At 40.1% G+C, this 19,804-nt stretch overlaps 1 protein-coding gene and 1 non-coding gene across 2 annotated transcripts; both read right to left on the minus strand.

Moving 5' to 3' along the window:
- Positions 1-873: 873 nt before the first annotated feature.
- On the minus strand, positions 874-19,041 carry tmf1 (TATA element modulatory factor 1). The gene is made up of 17 exons (XM_047347160.1): positions 18,436-19,041; positions 16,991-18,339; positions 13,574-13,677; positions 13,317-13,443; positions 13,105-13,210; positions 12,758-12,900; positions 12,280-12,446; positions 10,861-11,017; positions 9,712-9,804; positions 9,472-9,628; positions 9,188-9,380; positions 2,521-2,590; positions 2,346-2,438; positions 2,138-2,260; positions 1,858-2,010; positions 1,646-1,771; positions 874-1,515 (listed from the first exon to the last, which is right to left on the minus strand). The coding sequence occupies exons 1-17, from the start codon at positions 18,569-18,571 to the stop codon at positions 1,375-1,377; spliced, it is 3,438 nt and encodes a 1,145-aa protein (XP_047203116.1). The 5' UTR covers positions 18,572-19,041; the 3' UTR covers positions 874-1,374.
- On the minus strand, positions 2,844-2,916 carry trnar-acg. Its single transcript has one exon. It is a non-coding gene; the product is annotated as a tRNA-Arg (tRNA).
- Positions 19,042-19,804: the final 763 nt, after the last annotated feature.

Genomic DNA, 19,804 nt, shown 5'->3' on the forward strand with positions numbered 1-19,804 from the left:
TGTCTTCTGTTTTGATTTAGCCACATGCTTTGAGTCATCATCCTGGTGAAAGACCCAAAGACAACCCTTGTTCTGTTTACTGGTAGGAGCCATGAGATTTTTTATTTAAAATGCCCCAGTATTTCAAAGAAATCATGATTTCAAGCACTGTGACTAGGTTTGAAGGGTCTTTGCAAGCGAAGCAGGCCCACAGCATCACAGATAACCAAAGAGTGGAGAGTTTAACCAAAAGCAGTAATTTTAGCCTCATCTAACTACAGTACACAATTCCAGTTCCAATCCCATTTAGCAAACTCTTGTTCTATTGTACATCTGACGGTAGGGCAAAAAAAAGCTTTTTCCTGTCACTTCTCCCAATCACTTGGCATTTAGATTGTATCTAATGATCATTATGGTGACTGAATAACCCCAAGATGCTTTACTTTGCAGTTTTCTAATGAGCTCACATTTTTTATTCTCTTTACCACCCCGCAAAATCTGCTCAAGTGGCCAAAAGCTAAGAAAATTGGCCCACGTCACAACATATTTATTCCCCTATAGGGAACAGGATGTTTCATTAAAGAAACTAAACTTCAAAAAGTAAAATAAAAAAAACCACTTCATTTACTTTAATTCTAAAGAGACATGTAGGGGTGCCATTAAATCTAAAAGCAGGGATTGTTTTTGTTGTTGAATAAATGGAATCTAAAAGTTGGATTTTTCTAAAATATTCTGAGAATTTGCCACTGCAATACAGATGTATTTATTTAAAGACTTTTTACACATATTGGGATTGACATTTCTCTACAATCATGTGTTTTTGAGTGAATGCAGCAAAAAACGTAAAGATATCCGTTGGACATTTATACCATAAAAATCAAGAGTGAGATTCTCTCCACCAGCCAAATAAATGTTTATTCATTTACATAAGTAAATCAAACCGTCATCGCCTCAGATTACCTGCAGGTCTACTCCATGTGTTGTGATTTATACAATGCTAAGAATACCAACATTTCTCTATACAATAGTTAATTTTAATATATACTTCTTAAACCTGTCTGAATATGCTTGGAGAAATTCTGACAGAATTTGTGCAAATAAATCCTTACCCCGTCATACAGTGAAAGACTACACTATATCAAAGGTTTTCAAACTGATGCATTCATCAACAACTGTGACATTCCTTCATAATTATTCATTAACATTAATTCATAAACCCATCCTCTCTTCAATAAAGTTCATAAACGACTGAAATAAATTGTTGGATAAGATTTTTTTTAAAAACATCAGTTATTAACTTACAATGGTCCTTCTTTGTTATTTAAATGCATTTGTGCCAAACATGAAAAACTGATTAATCCCCAAAAGAAAGGAAAAAAAGCGCATAAAACCACTTTATTTCTGATTCTTCAGCAATTCATCAATCTGGGTTTTATACATATTTTTGACATCTTCTAGATCCAGTCTCAGTTCCTCTGCTTCTTCAGCTTTTTCTCCATACATCTGCAGGATGGTGTTGTGCCTCTGCTCCAGATCCTGAAATCCACAGAAACAGAAACCCACATTGAAGCATAAACTAGCATTTAGAGAGCAAGACTTGGTGTTTGAAGCTACAGTAATAACTACAGTTTATTCAATAATAACATTGAATAATGTTTGTTTGCACCTTCAGCTGAATTTTCAACTTTGGGATGTCCTTCACTTTCTCCTGCATCTCATCGTTTTCATTTGTGAGGCGAACTAGCTCTTCAGCCATCACTGAACGACTTCTCTCCAAACTGGTGATCTCAAGCTACAACACAGAATCAAGCAAAGAAAAAAAACTAACACCTGGTCGAAGATGACCTATGCTGGGCTTGTTTCGACCTTCTGTTTTACCTGCAGCTGAGCGATTTCTCCTTCTCTCAGTTTAAGCTGGGACTGGAGGTTCTCGATGATACTGGAGCCTCCAGACAATCTGGCTGCCTCATACAGGTTGGTTCCACTCACGGACATGGACATTGTTCCCAGTGAGTGGTCCAAAGCGTCATCCTGAGAACGATTAAAAAAATAGATATAAAAACATTTTCATTCATTCTTAAATAATGCTGAAAAGCCTTGATTTTAGAAATTAATGGAAATAATTAAATTTTAATAAGGCAAGGACAACAGGGTCGACCTGGGATAGAACAGAGGTGTGCAGTCCAGCATTTTCTCCACCACTAATGGAGCTGGAGCGAGACAAGGATGGCGTGGAAGATGCTGGGGGCTCTCCAACTGAGTATGTCAAAGCTTTCCGCTCCTGGTTGAGTGGGAATTAAATAAATTTGGAATAACTCAAAATAAACTCAAATGTTACTGAACAAACTAGAAAAATTCTAATCAACCTTTTCCCTTAGTGCTTCCTGTGCTAGATAGCATTTCTTCTTCTCTTGCTCCACCTTCATCTTCTCCATCTCAAGCTGGTTGGTCAGCAATAGCTGGTTAAACAAGCAAAAACACACACGTGGGAAGTTGTTTTATACAGCATAACACCCCAAGTAGGAGAATTTCCTGCCATACCTTTTCCTTCTTGGCTTCTTCCAACAGGCGACTGTGCTCTCCTTTTAGATTCGACAGTTCAGCATGCTCCCTAGATTAAGATAATAAAAAATGATCATAATATAAAGTGTAGAAACCAAATCACTGAGTCCCTTTTTGAGACCAAACTACTTCACAAGTGTTTCATACAGCAATCTTCCTCCACAACCTTCTCTGTGAATAAGACTAGCAGTTTTAGATGTCTCATTGAGGAGATTAATAGTGTGCCCATTTTATAACATTCTGTTCATTCCTTTAAGGAAGCAAAAATAAATTAACAAAAACCAGACAAATTCAAAAAGACTCGAGCCAGCCAGGAGTCGAACCTAGAATCTTCTGATCCGTAGTCAGACGCGTTATCCATTGCGCCACTGGCCCAGTTGTACAGCTCCTCCTCCACAAAGGAAATAAAGGCCACGTGGCTGAGCACATGCACCTCTCACTGGAGGGGGAGGGGCTCACCAACTCACAGCATGCATAACAAAGGACCCATGGTTTCCTGATACCTGAGTCACTTCCATCGTTCAGGGGAATACATACAGGTCCTTCTCAAAATATTAGCATATTGTGATGAAGTTCATTATTTTCCATAATGTCATGATGAAAATTTAACATTCATATATTTTACATTCATTGCACACTAACTGAAATATTTCAGGTCTTTTATTGTCTTAATACGGATGATTGTGGCATACAGCTCATGAAAACCCAAAATTCCTATCTCACAAAATTAGCATATTTAATCCGACCAATAAAAGAAAAATGTTTTTAATACAAAAAACGTCAACCTTCAAATAATCATGTACAGTTATGCACTCAATACTTGGTCGGGAATCCTTTTGCAGAAATGACTGTTTCAATGCGGCGTGGCATGGAGGCAATCAGCCTGTGGCACTGCTGAGGTCTTATGGAGGCCCAGGATGCTTCGATAGCGGCCTTTAGTTCATCCAGAATGTTGGATCTTGAGTCTCTCAACGTTCTCTTCACAATATCCCACAGATTCTCTATGGGGTTCAGGTCAGGAGAGTTGGCAGGCCAATTGAGCACAGTGATACCATGGTCAGTAAACCATTTACCAGTGGTTTTGGCACTGTGAGCAGGTGCCAGGTCGTGCTGAAAAATGAAATCTTCATCTCCATAAAGCTTTTCAGCAGATGGAAGCATGAAGTGCTCCAAAATCTCCTGATAGCTAGCTGCATTGACCCTGCCCTTGATAAAACACAGTGGACCAACACCAGCAGCTGACACGGCACCCCAGACCATCACTGACTGTGGGTACTTGACACTGGACTTCTGGCATTTTGGCATTTCCTTCTCCCCAGTCTTCCTCCAGACTCTGGCACCTTGATTTCCAAATGACATGCAGAATTTGCTTTCATCCGAAAAAAGTACTTTGGACCACTGAGCAACAGTCCAGTGCTGCTTCTCTGTAGCCCAGGTCAGGCGCTTCTGCCGCTGTTTCTGGTTCAAAAGTGGCTTGACCTGGGGAATGCGGCACCTGTAGCCCATTTCCTGCACACGCCTGTGCACGGTGGCTCTGGATGTTTCTACTCCAGACTCAGTCCACTGCTTCCGCAGGTCCCCCAAGGTCTGGAATCGGCCCTTCTCCACAATCTTCCTCAGGGTCCGGTCACCTCTTCTCGTTGTGCAGCGTTTTCTGCCACACTTTTTCCTTCCCACAGACTTCCCACTGAGGTGCCTTGATACAGCACTCTGGGAACAGCCTATTCGTTCAGAAATTTCTTTCTGTGTCTTACCCTCTTGCTTGAGGGTGTCAATAGTGGCCTTCTGGACAGCAGTCAGGTCGGCAGTCTTACCCATGATTGGGGTTTTGAGTGATGAACCAGGCTGGGAGTTTTAAAGGCCTCAGGAATCTTTTGCAGGTGTTTAGAGTTAACTCGTTGATTCAGATGATTAGGTTCATAGCTCGTTTAGAGACCCTTTTAATGATATGCTAATTTTGTGAGATAGGAATTTTGGGTTTTCATGAGCTGTATGCCAAAATCATCCGTATTAAGACAATAAAAGACCTGAAATATTTCAGTTAGTGTGCAATGAATCTAAAATATATGAATGTTAAATTTTCATCATGACATTATGGAAAATAATGAACTTCCTCACAATATGCTAATATTTTGAGAAGGACCTGTAGTGCTCTGTGGTTTTTAAACTTGTAGTTTGCATGTTCACATTCTTTCACTCGTTTCTGTATTTTTCTTCTGAACAGTAAGTCTTCATTTTTTTATGTGGTGAAGGATAAAGAGCCTGAAAATACATCAGTTGTTTGCAAACCTGTCTGTTATGTGTTGATAGAAAACCAGTTTGTATTTTTACTTATGTACAGTGCAGACCAAAAGTTTGGACACACCTTCTCATTCAAAGAGTTTTCTTTATTTTCATGACTATGAATATTGTAGCTTCACACTGAAAGCATCAAAACTATGAATTAACACATGTGGAATTATATACTGAACCAAAAAGTGTGAAACAACTGAAAATATGTCTTATATTCTAGGTTCTTCAAAGTAGCCACCTTTTGCTTTGATTACTGCTCCGCACACTCTTGGCATTCTGTTGATGAGCTTCAAGAGGTAGTCACCTGAAATGGTTTTCCAACAGTCTTGAAGGAGTTCCCAGAGATGCTTAGCACTTGTTGGACCTTTTGCCTTCACTCTGCGGTCCAGCTCACCCCAAACCATCTCGATTGGGTTCAGGTCCGGTGACTGTGGAGGCCAGGTCATCTGGTGCAGCACCCCATCACTCTCCTTCTTGGTCATATAGCCCTTACACAGCCTGGAGGTGTGTTTGGGGTCATTGTCCTGTTGAATAAATGATGGTCCAACTAAACTCAAACTGGATGGAATAGCATGCCACTGCAAGATGCTGTGGTAGCCATGCTGGTTCAGTATGCCTTCAATTTTGAATAAATCCCCAACAGTGTCACCAGCAAAGCACCCCCACACCATCACACCTCCTCCTCCATGCTTCACGGTGGGAACCAGGCATGTAGAGTCCATCCGTTCACCTCTTCTGCACCGCACAAAAAATAGTTGGAACCAAAGATCTCAAACTTGGACTCATCAGACCAAAGCACAGATTTCCACTGGTCTAATGTCCATTCATTGTGTTCTTTAGCCCAAACAAGTCTCTTCTGCTTGTTGCCTGTCCTCAGCAGTGGTTTCCTAGCAGCTATTTTACCATGAAGGCCTGATTCACACAGTCTCCTCTTAACAGTTGTTCTAGAGATGTGTCTGCTGCTAAAACTCTGTGTGGCATTGACCTGTTCTCTAATCTGAGCTGCTGTTAACCTGCAATTTCTGAGGCTGGTGACTCGGATGAACTTATCGTCCGCAGCACAAGTGACTCTTGGTCTTCCTTTCCTGGGGCGGTCCTCATGTGAGCCAGTTTCTTTGTAGCGCTTGATGGTTTTTGCGACGGCACTTTGGGACACTTTCAAAGTTTTCCCACTTGTTCGGACTGACTGACCTTCATTTCTTAAAGTAATGATGGCCACTCGTTTTTCTTTACTTAGCTGCTTTTTTTTTGCCATAATGCAAATTCTAACAGTCTATTCAGTAGGACTATCAGCTGTGTACTGCATCCACCTCCTGCACAATTATAACAGATGGTCCCAACCCCATTTATAAGGCTTGAAATCCCACTTATTAAACCTGACAGGGCACACCTGTGAAGTGAAAACCATTTCAGGTGATTACCTCTTGAAGCTCATCAACAGAATGCCAAGAGTGTGCGGAGCAGTAATCAAAGCAAAAGGTGGCTACTTTGAAGAACCTAGAATATAAGATATATTTTCAGTTGTTTCACACTTTTTGTTCAGTATATAATTCCACATGTGTTAATTCATAGTTTTGATGCCTTCAGTGTGAAGCTACAATATTCAGTCATGAAAATAAAGAAAACTCTTTGAATGAGAAGGTGTGTCCAATCTTTTGGTCTGTACTGTGCATGTTTATCTTTCAGTGATAATCATTGAATCATAAAAACATATGGCTTCTGCCCTTTATAGACTGCTTCTACTTTGGCTTTATAGCGGTTAGACAGATGGGGGCGCACACAGCAGGAGCGGCTCTAGGCTTTCCCACTTTGTGCTTTAAACGTCATTGATATAATTATCTATTGCTCATGCACACACCATGTCGTACTTGTGACAATGACAATAAAATATATTCTGAGTTTGATCAAGTCCTTAAACAGCCATTAATCTGAAAGTGGTAGACATGAGTAGAAATGTCCAAAGAAGAAAAATAATATACACTGCTCAAAAAAATAAAGGGAACACTTAAACAACACAATATAACTCCAAGTAAATCAAACTTCTGTGAAATCAAACTGTCCACTTAGGAAACAACACTGATTGACAATCAATTTCACATGATGTTGTTCAAATGGAATAGACAACAGGGGGAAATCTTTGGTGATTAGCAAGACACACTCAATAAAGGAGTGGTTCTGCAAGTGACCACAGACCACTTCTCAGTACCGATGCTTTCTGGCTGATGTTTTGGTCACTTTTGAATGTTGGTGGTGCTTTCACACTCGTGGTAGCATGAGACGGACTCTACAACCCACACAAGTGGCTCAGGTAGTGCAGCTCATCCAGGATGGCACATCAATGCGAGCTGTGGCAAGAAGGTTTGCTGTGTCTGTCAGCGTAGTGTCCAGAGCCTGGAGGCACTACCAGGAGACATGCCAGTACACCAGGAGACGTGGAGGAGGCCGTAGGAGGGCAACAACCCAGCAGCAGGACCGCTATCTCCACCTTTGTGCAAGGAGGAACAGGAGGAGCACTGCCAGAACCCTGCAAAATGTGCATGTGTCTGCACAAACGGTTAGAAACTGACTCCATGAGGATGGTATGAGGGCCCGATGTCCTTCAGCATGACCGGTTTGGCAGTGGGTCAGTAATGGTGTGGGGTGGCATTTCTTTGGAGGGCCACGCGGCCCTCCATGTGCTTGCCAGAGGTAACCTGACTGCCATTAGGTACCAAGATGAGATCCTCAGACCCCTTGTGAGACCATATGCTGGTGTGGTTGGTCCTGGGTTCCTCCTAATGCAGGACAATGCTAGACCTCATGTGGCTGGAGTGTGTCAGCAGTTCCTGCAAGATGAAGACATTGAAGCTATGGACTGGCCCGCCCGTTCCCCAGACCTGAATCCGATTGAGCACATCTGGAACATCATGTCTCACTCCATCCACCAACGTAACGTTGCACCACAGACTGTCCAGGAGTTGGCGGATTCTTTAGTCCAGGTCTGGGAGGAGATCCCTCAGGAGATCATCCACTGTCTCATCAGGAGCATGCCCAGGCGTTGTAGGGAGGTCATAGAGGCACGTGGAGGCCACACACAATACTGAGCCTCATTTAAACTTGTTTTAAGGACAATAGATCAAAGTTGGATCAGCATGTAGTGTGTTTTTCCACTTTAATTTTGTGTGTGACTCCAAATCCAGGATTCCATTGGTTAATAAATTTGATTTCCATTGATGATTTTTGTGTGATTTTGTTGTCAGCACATTCAACTTTGTACAGAACAAAGTATTCAATGAGAATATTTCATTCATTCAGATCTAGGATGTGTTATTTGAGGGTTCCCTTTATTTTTTGAGCTGTGTATTTACAAAGTTTATTTAAAAAGTTATTTCCAACCACAGAAGAATGATTTTGTGTCTATAGACTTAATCACTATTCCTGAGTTATAACATCGCTATAAGCAGCTCTTAGAAAAACATTACTGCTAAAATAAAAGTAGACATGGGCGGGTATGAGATTCTGTCGTTATATCCTAACCTTTGTAAAAATACCATGGTTTTATGGTATTTATGGAATCATTCAAAACTAAAATAGAAACACGTAGAGACATATTTTGCTAATATGCTGATTATTTCTTCACTGTTAATTTGATTTTTACAAATAGAGGACAACAACATATCCGATTAAGTTCAGTGATTTTAAGTGGTGGCACTCCTTTAGTTTCGACCACAGGACCGCAGTTTTTGTGACTCAAAATATTTCTAAACAGCCAAAGCTGTCTTTCTTGTAACCAGTGGAGAGATAGGCAGCCTTTTTTCAGCCAGCTGACTTTATGCTAAATGCAGCCGAAGAAAACTGGTAAATCTAGAACAATCTCTGACAGTTCATTAAAAGAACTGTAGACTATATGAACCAAATGGTTGAAGATTTGTGTGGTTTCCAAACCATAAATGTTTAAGCCTTAGTATTTGCTGACAGTGGTAACTGGGTAATGCTCAATTAGCATCCATAATTCATCATCTTGCAGGAACATTTTCTACCTACAAGAGAGGCAGGGAACACCCTGGAAGGTCGCCAGTCCATCGCAGGGCAACACTGAGACACACTGGACAAACAACCAAGCACACACTCATTCACACTTAAGGGGCAATTTAGAGAGACCAATCAACCGGAGTATCCAGAGAGAGGGGAGGGGGGGTTAAAACATTTCATTACACTGTACTTCACAAAGTAAATTTGCACTCCATAAATTTCACATTAATAAAGACAAGCGGATAAATACAAAACCCTCAATTACAGGGTTAGGGGCTTATGTGAGGAATTAAAACATAATTAAAACATAATTAAACCTTGTAGACTATATTTTGAAAATTACCTGCTGCTCTCGTCCTCTAGTTTCTCTCTCTTGCTTTTTTCCGCCTCCAGTTGAGCCAAGACTCTAGCTTTTTCCTGTCGGAGCAAAGAATTCTGGGATTCCAGAGAGACCAGCTGAGACTTGATGGATAATAGTTCCTCTGCTGCCGATCGCTCCTTCTCCACAGCCACAGCTAGCTGTGCCTGGGCGTCAGCTGTTCAGAAAAGACATCTTAAGCCTTATGGCAATCTGTATTTTGGCGGCTCTTCAACAAATCCACAACTTAACATACACTCAAGTCTCACCTAGCCTATCAGAGATGTTCTCCTCTAGCTTTTCCCAGGATGCAGTTTGTCCACCCAGTGAGGCTTGTAGGTTCTCGATTTGTCGCAGTAGAGGCCGTGTGGCTGAGGTAACGCTCTGACTGAGCTCCTGGTTCCTAGTCTCTGCCTCCTGCAGTCTCTAAAAGACATTTAAAAACACGTGCCATGTATTAGATACACTCCACATTAGATTTGCTCCATAGAAAAAGCTAAATTTTTTACCTGCTGAAGCGCACTGATCTCCTCCCTCAAATAATCTTCTTTTCTGGCCTGCTGTTGCTCAGCCCTTTGCAGAGCGTGCCTCAGGTCAGCCACCTGTGAACAATAAGAGATATATTGACAAGGTGCAGTTCAGTCACGCTGGTGCAGGCCTGAAGTTGTGGACCAGGTTCTCCACTATTTGCATGTCTGACTCTTAATTTCCCTATTTCAAGTGTTTACAAAAAGGAAACATTGAAGGAGAAGCTTTTATTGCATTTAAGCTGCTGATGTGTGAGAATGAACGTGACCGCAAATCAATAAATGTGTTTAAACAAAAACTGACTATTTGTTTGAATCTAAATAACTTATAAAGCAGCCAGAGTGGCTAGATGACTAGAACAATGCCATATAAAGTACCTTGCAAAAGTATTTACACCACAACCATAACTGCAGTATGCGATAGAACAACATAACAAATCCATCTTCGGACCAGCTTCTATTTTACTGCTGAAAAAATGTTTCCCTACAGCATGATGCTGCCACCACCATGCTTCAATACAGGGATAATTTGTTCAGGATGATGTGTGGTGTTAGTTTTCTACCACACATAGCGCTATGGGTGTAGGCCAAAAAGTTTAGTTTCATCTGACCAGAGCACCTTCTTCTTGTCAGAGTAAAGATGAATATGGCTGAATACTAATGTAAGCCACACCTCAGATTTTTACTTTGAAAACCATGCTATTTTCCCTCCACTGCACAATTACATTTTACTGTGTGCTGGTCTATAAAAAAAAGTCTAATAAAAATGTAAAATAGTTTAAGAAGCATAAATACATGGCGCCGTAGCTGTATAATCATATAGCAGCTGCATATGTAGGTTAACACAATCTGTAGTTTACAGCAGTCAGAGTAGCAAAGCTCACTAGGGAAGTCGTAAACAAATAAATGCTAAATGTTTTAAACTCATAATTGAAACTGTCCTAAATAGAATATTTTAAAAGCATCAAACAAAGTAAAAATGGTTTTAAGATGTATTTTTATGCTAAAGTCGTGGCACTTGCCAAATATCATAATATGACAAAAACATCCTAAATGTGATTGTAAACTATCGCACCATCTATAGCTGCATGATTGGCTGAAATGGATTTGCTGCGCATTGATTTGTAGTACCTGGTTGGCAAGTGCCTCCTGCTGAATTCTGGCCTCCTCCTGAGCCTTCTCAAGAGCTAAACTCAGCTGCTCTTTGGCCTGGATTTCCCTGCTTAGAGCTGCCTCTTCGGCCTCACTTGCTCTGCTAGCGTGAGCCTTATGAAGCTCTGCCAGCTCCCTGAAAACAGAGATGAAGAGGAAGTAAATCACCATATTCTGACCGTGTGGTTTTCATCCTGCAGTTATTTTTGTTCTGCATCTCCACAGAAATTTGCAACATAAAGCATAGACTTCAGGCTATGCTTCATTTCTGTTATTTAATTCTAAGTGTTTCACAATGCTCCTGTTGCCCAGCAACCATATCACTCTACACGTTACACTAAAGATAAAAGAAATGTTCAGGTAAACTACGAACCCCGAGTCAATACAGAATACAGGTGAGCTAAATAACACTAAATCAGCTAACTTGTTGACTCCACCCAAAACGTGGGTTAAAATAAAAATGATTGCAGAGAAACTAAAGCGGTCAGTGATTGAGTCGTCTAGCACACACTGACCAATGAGAGTAACGCTGTCTTTTGTTTTTATATGCAATCATGCCAGATATAGTTTCTAAACTACTACTGATACTTTGTTTGAGCTGTGCTTTTAAAAGAATTATTCATTTAAGATAATGTTGGTCATTATTGTTGAAGCTATAATTACTCATTCCTGCCTAATGTAACAGCTATATCAGCTAGTGGTGCTATTTAGTATTGCCACTAATAGAAACAGAGCAAAATGATTTATTTTATGTAAATTAACTGTCCTGATCTGACTTGATGCAGGCTTCATTAAACCTTTACCACTGGTTTCAGAACTTCATTTTAATAATTAGATCATTTTAAATAAATACGTTTTTACAAGTGGTTTCCCTTCCATATTTTTACGGTTTTTCTGTTTTTGTCATCCTATCTTTTTAGTTTATAGCATCCTAATTTTAACGTATCTGGACTACTTGAACATTGTTTTATTGTATGCCTTAAATTAGTCATATAACACTAACATTGCCAGACAGATGACTCACAGAGCTCTTCTACTTCTGTCTTTTAGGATCTAGGCAGGTGTACATGTAGCATATTTAGTAATTATTGTTAAAGGATCAAGAAACGATCAAGGAACACGCAAACAAAAAACTATTTTAACAAAAGGTACAGGTCAAAGCCATAAACTTATGCCAGACATTTTTTGAGCAATGAACTGAGCTTCACTATTAGGGACTATTAACCAAACTACATGGAAAACCAAATAAAATCAACTATTTTTTAAAATGCATCAAACTGAATGCAGGTTACTGATGGGTAAAGTCCACATCAGTCTGCATGCAGACACAGAATTAATTCCTCCTATGGTCTAATGCTGTTAGTATTCAGTGTCAATAACTAAAAGTTAAATATTTACTTGTAAGAATTATCAAGGGCAGCCTGAAGGCTCCTGTTTTTCTCCTGCAGCTCCTCTACATCCATCTGAAGCCTGCTCAGCTCCTTCTCCTGCTGCTCTACCACAGCATTCAGCTTCTTGATATTCTCTCTGTGCTGTTTCTCCACCTCCTCCTTCCCATCTAGAACCTACAAACATAGGGCCAGGAATCATGATTACAGTCAAAGTAGTTCAGGTAGAAATAAAAGTACTAAAAAACAAGTGTTCAAAAGGAAAAAATAAAAGCAATTGAATGGAAAACTATGAATCTGGTAACAGGTTTACAAAGCTACAAAATACTGCAAAACACATCATCTGTAATTCAAAATGAAGCATTAGTCGTTTTAAGTCAGTTTGAAAAAAATGTTATCATAATACTGCTTTGTATTTTTTTTTAAATAAGAGATCAATCATCATAATGGCATAGGAGTAAATTAGTAAATTGATTTGAAATACTCGCCTGCTGAAGATTTCTGAGCTCCTCCTCTTGCTCCTTGATTTTCTTCTGCTGCTTGGTAATCCTGCTGTCGCTCTCTTTTTCCTTCACACGCAATTTCTTGATGATGTTACTCTGCTGCAGCTGCTGTTTTGACAACTTTTCACCTAACAGTGAGAAAAATAAGCTATGGATCCGTAAGCCAGACACCTTTTTTAAGTTACAGCTTCCAGCTGGCTAACAGATTTCTGACTTTGCAGTTAGTTGGAAAACAATTATGTCTGATAGCGTCAGACTAACAAAAAGAAACGATACGGAGAAGTGAGTGAGGTGTACTGGGGCCAGTCTATTTGAAGAAAAATGACTCTCACCCTCTTCCAGCAGACCTCTGATCTGCTCCTCCTTCTCTCTGATGAGCTCCATCGTGTCACTAGAGTTTAGTCTTGTAGAAAGCTCTTCTCGCAAACCTTTTATCTCCTGCAAAACACACAAGCAACAAACAAATTGCATTGTGTGACAGAGTAACTTTGATCTTCATGTTAACAGACCTTATGGAAAAAAACAAAGTAAATATTAAAGTTACCTTTTTGGCTATGTCTCTCTCCTTGCAGGCCAGCTGAGCCTTTCTCTCTGCATCTGCTATGCGCTGAGTGAACTCTTCTTTCAGGGACTGCACAGTGGAGCTCTCTTCCTTTAGGCTTATCACTTCACTGACAGATAAACAGACTTACTTTAACATCAGCATACCTTCAAGCCCAGTGTTATTCTTAAAATCTGCATTGTTTTTCTAATAATTTTACACTGAGATTAAATGTATGTATGTGTAAGACACAAACTCACTCTTTTAAGTTATCACACTCCTCCTCCAGCCTGGCCTTGTCTTTGCTAACAGCCAGCAGCTGAGACTCTCTCTTCTCAAGACGGCTTGACAGATCATCAATAACCTAAAACACAACCATAATAAAACATTTGTGGAAATATACCACAAAGCAATAGCTGTGAAAGGGTTGAGCTCTCAGTGAAGAATAAGACATTCTGTGAATAGAAGGGTGCAGTTTAGCCCAAACTGGATCACACCCCTGAAAGATTTAGGTTTAACGTCGTTTTTTACTTTTACCAAAATGTTTCTTCTGACTGGAAGAGATGTTAATGTTTTGCAGCCTTCCAACCTCAAGGACATTGAGTTGGAGCATGCAGATCCACACAAAGGTAAAGGGTAAAAGATATAAAAACAGGACAGTAAGGAAAATATACAACATAAGAAAAATAAATAAATACTGCTAAGTTAGTAGAAATAGTAGACCCAGATTAAAATAAGTGATCAGATGCAAAAAGCTGGTCAGCAATTATAAGGTTTGATTGCTGAAGAGTCAATTAAGTCCATATCACCCAGCCTACACTTCGCAACAATGAGTGACACAAATCCTGATTGACTTTGCAGCAATCAAACCCTTCTTATTAATAATTTTTTATCGTCACTACACTATTTATTCTTATTGCAACAAATACCGTAAAATATCGTGATAAAAATAAAAATGTGACGACAAAAAAGTATTCACAACTTCTTTGTAGTGTTTTTAGATAACTATATGCCTGTGACTGAATGTCACACAAATACTGCTCTTAAAGAAACATACACATTTTAAATGATTTCAATCAGTTGGTATCAGAAAAAAAACCTTCTTGGTCAAATGAAAAATCTTTTATATTTTTATTGTGCCAGGGCTTGACAATATATCCGAGATTTATTGTCATCACCACATCAATGTGCCCAATTTCAATGTTGAGGCGACTGTGGCTCAGTAGGAAGAGTAGTCGTCTTGCAATCAGAAGGTTGTGGGTTCGATTCCAGCTTCCTCCTGCTATATGTTGATGTGCCCCTGGGCAAGGCACTTGACCTCAAGTTGCCTACCGATCTGTGTATCGGTGTATGAATGTGTTAGTGAGTGCTATTGGGTGAATGTGTAAAGCGCTTTGAGTGGTCTGTATGACTGGAAAAGCGCTATATAAGTTCAGTCCATTTACCATTTATTGTAAAAAAAAAAAAAGGCACAGACTATAAGGAATAGAAGAAAATTAAATAAGTACCATGAATTCATGCTCTATACCAGCAACCTATTTGTTGTTTAATGCAGCAGAGGTTTTAGAAAGGAGACAAATTGTTCTGGTAAATTAATTCAGAAACTAGAATTAAATAATTTCTTTGCCAAAACTGTAGATGTGACCAGATACATTTTTCTTCAAAGAAACCATGTTGTTCAGATGGAAATTATATCTTAGGCTTTTTCAGTGGCTGCTGGATAGATTACTCACTACCTGGGGTCTATAAACACAAAGCAAAAGGATATTAACGTTGATTAGTTAATCAACATTACTTCATATGTTTTCCTAATATCATCCAGCCCTAACTTTAGCCTGCAGAGCCTTTAGATGTGAAGATCTAGAACAGTAGATCCAAAGGTCAGATTAAAAGGAAAATACATCTGCAATCACTGACTTTTACAGTCCATGTGCCTTTAAATGCAATGGGCAACTATAAACAGCATTAAAATATTAATTTAGCAAAATACAAAAATACTTTCAAAGTCTCTTGTTTCCTGACATATCTGTTTATATTTACATCATTTATACCTGCTTTGGCCGGTATTTACTTGTGTTTAGAGGATCACATATTAGGGACATCTGTAAATTGCACACATATCACATCTTTATAAAACACTTGTTCTGATGTTTAAAGTAAGTCCAGTGCATTTACCCAGATGGTGAAAATTATAATAAAATATATTTCACAGAACATCATACTTTTTTTTACTTTTTTCTCAACGTAATTGATCAAATTTTTTTTTTTTTTTTTTCCAATGGGAAGACAGGGTAAAGGAGACCCTCTTGTTCAGACAGGACGTTCTTCTCTGGATACACGATGGATTCTTGGCAGCAGTGGAAGATTGTGTGCCTGACTACGATGTCGGTCGAGGACGTAGAAAATGTCTACATATTTGGACTTTTGATAATAGGATTTCTGCTTTTTGGAGTTGGTGGTTACCTGGCTTATCGAGTGATTCACAAAATGTGGGCGGCTGTTCAAAGCATTCCAAAGCTGCCTGTGATGTTTGATGGAGTCTGTAGAGTGATCAACACTCAGACTGAAATGTTAAGAGAGCAGAATCGCAAGCTAGACACGATTCTTGAACAGAATCGCAGTCTAGCAGCACTTGGACTCAGAGGTTAAAGGATATAATCTTGGAAAAGTTGTACGCTCGAGATCTGTGGCAAGTACCAGAAATTTGGCTATTTGGCTTCGCAATTGAGACATACCAGTAAAACTCTTAAGGTAGTTGGAAATTCACAACTGCCTGAACCACAACATTTATTGTTTTTTAAATCTGGCACCCCAACGTGACCTTGGCAACTTCTGCTAACTGGCTATCAACAAAATATCTCCTGGATGTTATATAAACACGACGCTCTTCCCCAGCACTCCCCTACCAGCTGTGTGCTGACAGGACTATGCGGCGGATTGATAAAAGTTACACCTCTCTTTTAAGGACAACGGTGCTTCTATCAGTGTTGACAGTCTAATTCTTTCAAACATACTCAGACTTACATATTCGCACCCTCAAGATTCCACCGTACCCTTGCTAAATCCTTACTGATGTGTGTGTTGCTTACCCCTGCTGAGGTTTTTTTGTACTACTTCAGACTATTCTGCTCAGGATAGAGTCTGAAATATGATTTTTTTTGTTTCCTCCTATCTTACCTAAATGTGTGATTTCATTACTTTTCATAGATTTTTAGATTTCTCAGAAGGATTACCAGTGAAAGCCAATTATTATTAGTATTTGAAAATTTGGGCTAAAGCTGTTTTTACACCAATGACCATAGATTTTTCGATTTCTTAGAAGGATTGTATTATCATTTGAATTGTTTTTCTGTGTCTGTATCTGTGTTTATTTTCTTTATGATTGTATTGTAATTGTATGTAAAGCGCTTTGAGTGTCTCGTTGCTGAAAAGCGCTGTATAAATAAACTTACCTTACCTACTGCCATGCACAAAACATCTGATTTTTATTAGCAAATCCATTACCGCTTCTAAGCATTTCTTTGTGAATAAATTATTGCACACATTACTACTGTGACAATGATCAATAATAATTGATAGATTTTGCCCTTCCAAAATAAATCATATTTGCAAGACAGTTTGTGCATTGCCCAGATCCTTAGAACAGAATACAAGTTCCAAATAGATTTAAGAGGTACCTTTTGCAGCTCCAATATCTGGACAGTTGAGACACTTTTCATCTCTTCTGTGATTGGCGGTGTGCTCTTATCTTCTGTATTGTAGGTAGAACCAAATACTGTATCATCACCAACACCACCATACAATTCATCAGGCTGCTCACTATTCACGGGGGTTGCACTCCGTCCACTTTCCTCCATCTCATCCAGTGACTGCTCCTTTCCGGTCTCAGTGTGTCCTTCCACTTTGCTGTCATTCTCTTCACCCACATTCACCTCCACTCCTTCTTCCTGTTTCTCACACGTCACTGTCAGAGGAGTGGAGCCCGCGGTGACGGAAGCTAGAGTCCGACTGCCCGGGACCTCATCGTCCGAGTTGACCTCACTGACACTCCTGCTGTCCAGCGATTGCATGCTAAATGAATCAATTCGCTCAAACGCATCTGAGGAGGACCCACAGCTCTCTGTGAGTTTTTGGTAGTCCTCCAGTCGAGCAAAATCTCCACAGGTTGAGGCAGTGAGGAGCTGAAAGGAGCCTTGCATTAGGTGGAGCCCCGCTTTGCTCTCACCAGTTTCTTGTCTGGAGCTCGCCGAGCTTTCGCTCAACACGCTCTCGTGGTCAAGCACTTCAATGTCACTTGTAGTGGAAGTTCCTGAGGAGAAAGCGCTGACTGGAGGAGAGGGTGTGTCATTTTGACGATCCTCTGCTTTTGAATCTTTTTGACCGGGGAAAACGTCCTTGGACGGTGTGGGGGTTGTGGGATCTGCTGGGTTAGAGCTTTTAGCTTCAGAAGCAGAAGGCTCAGAGGAGTTTGTGGAATCCTTCTCTACCAGTTGTTCAGGTGGACCTTCTGATTCTGTTTCCAATTCTACTGAAATTGACTCAGCATCCGTTTTTAGATTGCTGGTTTTACAGTCAGGACTGAAAGGATGGTCACTAGAGGAAGAAACAGGAGAGACTGGCTGAAGGAGGATGGCTTCAGCATAAGATGCTAGTAGTGAGGACTTGGTCTCATCAGGCTGGCTGTCAGCTACTATCTGACTCTCAATTCTCTGCTCAGCAGGTCCTGCTGGTTCTGGACTCTCATCCTCATTCTGGATGTCTTTGTTTTTCTTTTCATTCTCTTGAGTTCGTCTTTGAGACTTTGCAGGGGGTACAGACACAACTTTCGTCTTGGTCACTGGTACATCTCCTGGTGACAGAAAGGCACTGAAAAAGTTTTCGGACTCATCTACAACTGTACGAGTGACAGGAGTTGTAATGGCCTCGGAGGTGAGAGGAAGAGTAGTGGCCTCTTCTTCAGGGGGCGCTTCCCACTGTGTCATACCCCATCCTCCACTCACTGAAACCTTCCCAGTCGGTGACGTGTCTACAAAAAGATATAAAATTGATCCCGTTAGTTTTTATGTTCTTACATATTAAAGTCATATATGGCTACGTTTGCTGCCTTTCTGGCGCTGCTTACCATCATAAGGCATTACAACCGTGTCACCCCATTGGCCCTCTTCTTTGATGTCTAGAACTCGGTCAATTGACTTCTGGGCTGTCGTCAAAGCTTGTTTAGCGAAGCTGGACAGGTGAGACGCGTTAAACCAACTCATTCTGATAACGAAGCTAGCTAGTTAGTAACACGATTTGTTGACTTTAAAACGGTTTGACGTCACCAAATACTGCCAATAAGTCTCACCATTTTCCCTATTTACCGCTAACCGGCTTCCAAAAGTCAAATTTACCACCGTTCTGTACAGCTTCGCATGTAGGTTACATTGCGTAACTAATAAAAATGACAAGTTATCGTTATAAAAAAAACAACATCACGTTTCTGTCATAGATAGTTTCATCTGGTAGAACTGCTAAACTCGCACCTAAAATAAGGTGTTCCCTACGAATCATTCGCCAGTAAAGAAGTATAGCTAATAAATAACCCAACCCTAAACGGCAGCTGTCAAACGAAATCAACTCCAGTTGTTAATCTGCGCTTTTTGCGGCTCTTTTTCACGGCCGTCATCGTTTGTTTTGGTCGCACTGGACTTGTAGCACAGCTAACGTTAGCATGCTATTTCCTTTCCACGTAGCATAATGACGTCACGATCCGGTTTGGGTCTAATGTTGCATTCGCGTACCGTTCGAAATTTCCATATTGTAACGGGGGATAGAATCAAGACAGGGAATTTTAAGGTGTGTTGTCCTCTTTAAAGTATCGCGTATGAACTGTTGTAAATTATTCTATTGTAGCATCTTCTTTATTTTATAGCATGCATTAAATATGACACTTACAGGTAAGTAAGTACCTTTGCGTCATCCTGTTTTATCCGAGATACTCGAAGGCAGTAAGACCACCGCTTACCTTGACACAGCAAAAAAAACAAAACACAAATGCACCTCGATGTCAATTTTACGGAGCTCGCGAGGGTACATGGGTGAATTTTATTTTATTTTTTTGCGTACCCGCGCAATACTTTTGCGTTCTCACGCAATAGTCTTTGCGTTACCTCGCAATACTTGGTGGGCGACCCGTTTTTGAGATTTAGTGACTTTTATTTTGAAATCGGCCTTAAATAAAAGGATCAATCAGACTTAAAGACAGTTATTATTCACATGCTGTCAAACTGCTGAACTTTGGACCATAATACTGCACGAAACCACATCTGTGACACTTTCTTTGCTTATTACTGCTGCAGGATGTGTACTTTTTTTGCACGCCACTCTTGTTTTTATAGTGATTTGAACAGTTCTTATTCTAAGCATTTAATCTCATTGTTGACTGCGTGTTAATCTGCAGATGACAAATAAACCATATCAATGCCATATCAGTGCTGTTTGTTTTGTGAGCA

The sequence above is a fragment of the Girardinichthys multiradiatus genome, chromosome 20 (genome assembly GCF_021462225.1).
Source record: "Girardinichthys multiradiatus isolate DD_20200921_A chromosome 20, DD_fGirMul_XY1, whole genome shotgun sequence".
Taxonomy (NCBI): domain Eukaryota; kingdom Metazoa; phylum Chordata; class Actinopteri; order Cyprinodontiformes; family Goodeidae; genus Girardinichthys; species Girardinichthys multiradiatus.